Source organism: Colossoma macropomum, unplaced genomic scaffold (assembly GCF_904425465.1).
Source record: "Colossoma macropomum unplaced genomic scaffold, Colossoma_macropomum, whole genome shotgun sequence".
Classification (NCBI taxonomy): domain Eukaryota; kingdom Metazoa; phylum Chordata; class Actinopteri; order Characiformes; family Serrasalmidae; genus Colossoma; species Colossoma macropomum.
Window position 1 is genome coordinate 250,001 of NW_023494789.1, and position 5,000 is coordinate 255,000.

General features: G+C 38.2%; 1 protein-coding gene across 2 annotated transcripts in view; it reads left to right on the forward strand.

Annotated features, from left to right (window-relative positions):
• stradb (STE20 related adaptor beta) overlaps positions 1 to 5,000 on the forward strand; it is a 17,993-nt gene that overhangs the window by 6,320 nt on the left and 6,673 nt on the right. For both annotated transcript variants that reach the window (XM_036569761.1, XM_036569762.1), the window contains exons 7-10: positions 45 to 153; positions 1,439 to 1,562; positions 2,115 to 2,286; positions 3,722 to 3,826. In XM_036569761.1, coding sequence (XP_036425654.1) covers positions 45 to 153; positions 1,439 to 1,562; positions 2,115 to 2,286; positions 3,722 to 3,826 — 510 coding nt within the window. The remainder of the gene's footprint in view (positions 1 to 44; positions 154 to 1,438; positions 1,563 to 2,114; positions 2,287 to 3,721; positions 3,827 to 5,000) is intronic.

Sequence of the window (5,000 nt, forward strand, 5' to 3'; positions counted from 1 at the left end):
TAATGCAAAACATGTGATTTAAAAATTGTGTGTGCTTTGGTCAGAACGAGGCCCTCTTATCCAGACTTTTCCGTCACCCGAACCTTCTCACGTCCAGACTGGTGTTTAGCTCCTGCTGCCAGCTGTGGGTTCTTTCGCCTCTAATGAGCTACGGTAAATGTACATTACTCTAATATCTCTCTATCTGTCTCTCTCTGTCTCTCACTCTCTCTCCCTCTCTTTCTCTCTCTCTCCCCTCAGCACCACCTACTTTTCCATCCATGAGCAGATTTTGTTGATGAAAAATTAGAGGAAAATTTTCATTCAAGGTCATAAAACTGGTCGGAATTAAAGCGATAGTTTAAATGAAAAATAAAATTCACATTCTCCCCAGCACCCCCCCACCCCCCTTAGCTAAATGTATTGATTAGCCCAGACTATGTTTGGTGACTGTAGTTTGCTTTCTGAGGCCTGTTTCACCCTTACTGTGGCGTTTGGCTGCTCCTGTGAACAGGTCAGCACTTCCACGCACTGCACTGCGTCCCAGGTGCAGCACTGAAGAGTGGCGGTATTTAGAGAATAAGTGAGGAGCCTATTTAATGCACTGTACAGTGAAATAAGCTATGAAAATAAATTTGAAAATGAATAAGAACCTTTTCGATTCATGACAGTTATCAAACGAAATTCTAGCTTAAACGTTTCAAGCTGTATACACATTTCCCAGTAGCTCTGCTGGGCTCGAAACCATTGCCCAATCACAAGTCAGGAAGCTGTTGAGGGTAAACAAGTGCATCACACTCTTTAAGAGTGATATTTTACTGAGTGGATGTCTGTAGAGCCTACAGGTCGTGTCGCTCCACAGCGTTGAAGCTGTATGAATGTATGAATGTAGAGTGACACTGCTGCATCACTGATGTCATGCAGAGGTAGTATGTGTCAAACAGGCGGTAGTTTTGGACTGAGGCTAATGTAGCTTTAGTACTGCGCAGTCTGCACACCTAAATCATCACACACTCTCCTCAAACAGTGTGGAGGTGTTCAGTATCTCCAATAGACTTGATTCTGTGGTTTCTGACACTGTGTGACTCACTGTATCTATAAACATAGACAAAAGGACACTGCATAGCTAAAACAGGAGTAGTTATATTGGAAGTAAAACTTTGTCCATATTTTGTCGTTTGTCCATGAGGAGGACAATAATGTGAATTAAATTTTACTCAGTTTATTACAGTCTGCTGTTTTCAGACCTGCAATTTACAAACCATTTTCAGTCACTAAATAGCAGCCTAACCATGGTGCTAAACTACTGCTGCTACTGTAACTACTGCATCGTCATTAAAAGTCGCGTTAGGTTGGTGGTGGTGGGGGGGTTCGGGGGGGGTAAAGGGGTATTAACTGTGCTCCTTACCCGTCCTGAGTGCCCGATTACATTCTTTTTGTGTTCTTTTCTCTCCTGCAGGCTCTGCAGACTCTTTACTCAGGTCATATTTTCCTGATGGAATGAGTGAATCTTTAATAGCATACCTGCTTTACGGTGTCCTGAGGGCCCTCCAGTACCTGCACCACATGGGCTACGTCCACAGGTGAACAATATTATTATATACGATGACCAGACACTTCATTAAGTACACTTACCTTGTATCTATATATATATATATATATATATATATATATATATATATATATATATCACTGCTCTTGGAAGAAAGCCTCGTATCTCTATTTTTGTCGTTTTTCAGTTTTGGCATAATTTGTTGGCCTTTACGTTATGTGCAAATTTCATGTCGAATGGACTAAAATAAATGACCCAAAATTATCTGGAAAAAATGCTGGTTCCATTGACTCACATTAAAAGTAAAGTATGTTTTTCCTTCTCCTGTAAAGTTACCATTATGGAGATACAAGGTTTTGTTCTGACAACAGCGATGTGTGTGTGTGTGTGTGTGTGTGTGTGTGTGTGTGTGTGTGTGTGTGTGTGTGTGTGTTTGCATGTGTACAATATGTGGATACATTTTCACACACACACACACACACACACACACATATATACATATATATATATATATATATATATATATATGTATATGTATATGTATAAAAGATTGATTTATTTTTTTCTTGCTCCTCTTTTTCAGGGGTGTGAAGGCGAGTCATGTGCTGTTGTCCGCTGAGGGGCGTGTGTGTTTGTCTGGGCTGCAGAGTGTGTATAGTTTAATGAGAGATGGGAAGAGGATGAGAGCTGTGTTCGACATGCCTCAGCACAGTCCATCTCTGCTGCCCTGGCTTAGCCCTGAGCTACTGAGACAAGTAAACACACACACACACACACACACACACACACACACACACACACATATACTGTATATACAGTCATACGCAAAGGTTTGGGCTCCCCCGGTCAAATGACACATTAAGACATCTCGCACTGCTGCACTTCTTACTGCAAAGTACTGTGTAACTGCTGAATTTAACATGTTAGGAAAAAAAAGGATAAAATGTGACATATGAAAAGATTATGGTGCATTTAATATGTTATGTTTTATAGTTTCCAGTATGTTAAATTCAGCAAAGAAATTGTGCTCTGAAATGAGCAGAAAACCACAGTATTTAAGTTTGTTTACTGTAGAGGATTTGTTTACTTACTGTCACTTAGAAAATCAACTGAACATCATTTGAACAGGGGTATCCAAACTTTTGCATCCTACTGTTTGCGAGTGCTTATATGTCCTATAGGTATTATGTATATTTAGATACCTATATTATAAAGTAATAATATGTAATTGATGTATTATAAGTAAGTACCTACACCAGCATTCAGTTTCCAGCAAAATAAAATAAAAAATAAAATGTTATAGATAAATGAATAAAATGATTCTATTATGATGTTACTGTACAACTGCACAGATTTCATTTAATCAGTAGAAAACTGTGAAAACGTGATGTGTGCAGAATGATATCAGATGTGTGTCGAGCTGTAAATGATTCCTTAATGACTGTAAAAGTGATAACATTTTAGTGAAGTTCTAATAAAATAAATATCCAGAATGCCCTCATATCAAAAAGTTACTATTAATAAATAAATACAATTATTGAATTATATTTTCATGTTCCCAAAATCTTGAAATATTGAATAAAACATTTTAAAATACATTCTGGTGTCTATCTTATAGCATTTCAATCTACACATTAAATAATATATATATGTGTGTGTGTGTGTGTGTGTGTGTGTGTGTGTGTGTGTATATCATAATCTTGACCTCCAGAATCAGAAAGGAATGGTTTTGATGAAACATGGTGCTTTTGTGAACAGAGTCAGGAGTGTTTTGTTGGCCTGTATTTTAGCCCAGTTTTTCTCATTTTTCTGGTTTTACTACAATCAGAACATTTTTGTTCTGTAAATGTACAAAAACAAACACGCATACAAACACTAAAGTGACACTGATCTGCTGTGACCACCCGAAAAGCACAAGGGTACATAAACAAACATGATGCACTCTGACAACTTAAAATCAGATCTCACACACACACACACACACACACACACACACACACACACACACACACACAAATTTGGTCATATGCAAAGGTTTGGGCGTCCCTGGTCAAATGTCATGTTGGTTCTTTAAGTGAAAAGTAAAATATTAAGTTAATTAGAAAATCAGCAAAACGTGTAATCTGACCAGGATGCCCAGACTTTAAGGCTCCGTCGCTGCTGACTGTTTAAGTGTATGCATTCCTGCAGGACCTGCACGGTTACGGGGTGAAGTCCGATATCTACAGCGTGGGGATTTTGGCGTGTGAGCTGGTCAGCGGGAGAGTTCCATTCCAGGACATGCCGCCCACTCTGGTACTGCAGCACATGCACTCAGATTATATGTAATTATATGGCCACACACAGCAAACGGGTAGCATCTCGATCAGGGCTGTCCAGTTCCAGCCATGGAGGGCGAGAGACCTGCAACTAAACCTGGTAACGAACTGTGTGTTTGTGCAGGACTCACGCCCTCCACGGCCGGAACTGGACAGCCCTGGTCGTGTGTTTGTGCAGGAAAATCAGCAAACTGTGCTGGACTAAACCCTGATCGAGGTCACATACCTGCAAAGGATGGGCTTAAAGTGATAGTTTTGTGTCCCAAGTTTGCTTTTTAGTTTTGTATTATGAAATACAGAATAAAAATAATATTAGCAGCCATTTTTTTTATTTTAATACAATATAATATGTCTTACAGTGTCAGAAATCACATAAGCAGGTCTGTAAGACTTTACTAATCAGTGAGGTATAAGCTTCTGTTACTTATTTACTGCATCAACCAAACTAAGCTTCAGCGCATATTTACAAAATCATAATGTTTAATGTACTTTTGTATACAAAAGTTTCAGCACCCCCAGTCAAATTACGTGTTTTGTTGATGAAAGTTCTCACATTATCTGCAGCAAACTTACATATAGCATTTTCCACAAAATGTCTGTGCACAGTTTTAACATATTGGAAAAATATAAAACATACAATATAAATTATGCCATAACTTTTGCTAAGGCCAGATGTAGTGTTTTTCATTTTTTCCCAATATGTTAAATTCAGCAAATAAACAGTAGTTGTGCATTAAAATGTGCAGAAGTGTGTCTCTGTAGAGGATGAGTTATTACTTTTACTAATTTTCATGAAATCAACAAAACAAAGAAATTTTACCAGCGGTACCCAAACCTTTGCATACAGCTATATTTTAAAAATTCTTATTATAATATTTAGATATATTTCAGTTTGTTATATATTATTTATTTTCTTGTATATTTGTCTCATATTTTGTACGCTGTCTAATCTTTAATTAAAGTAATGTTAAAAAAATCCTTAATTAACAAAACCATGAGTCACATGGTCTTCTCCTATGTGCTTACTGAACACGGAACCTGAGACCACTCCTCTATACAGAATCTCTCCAGGGTGCTGCTTCCTCTCCTTTAGACTCTCTTTCAGCTCAGCCTACAGGTTTTCAGTGGGTTTTTGGTCAGGGGCAGGATGG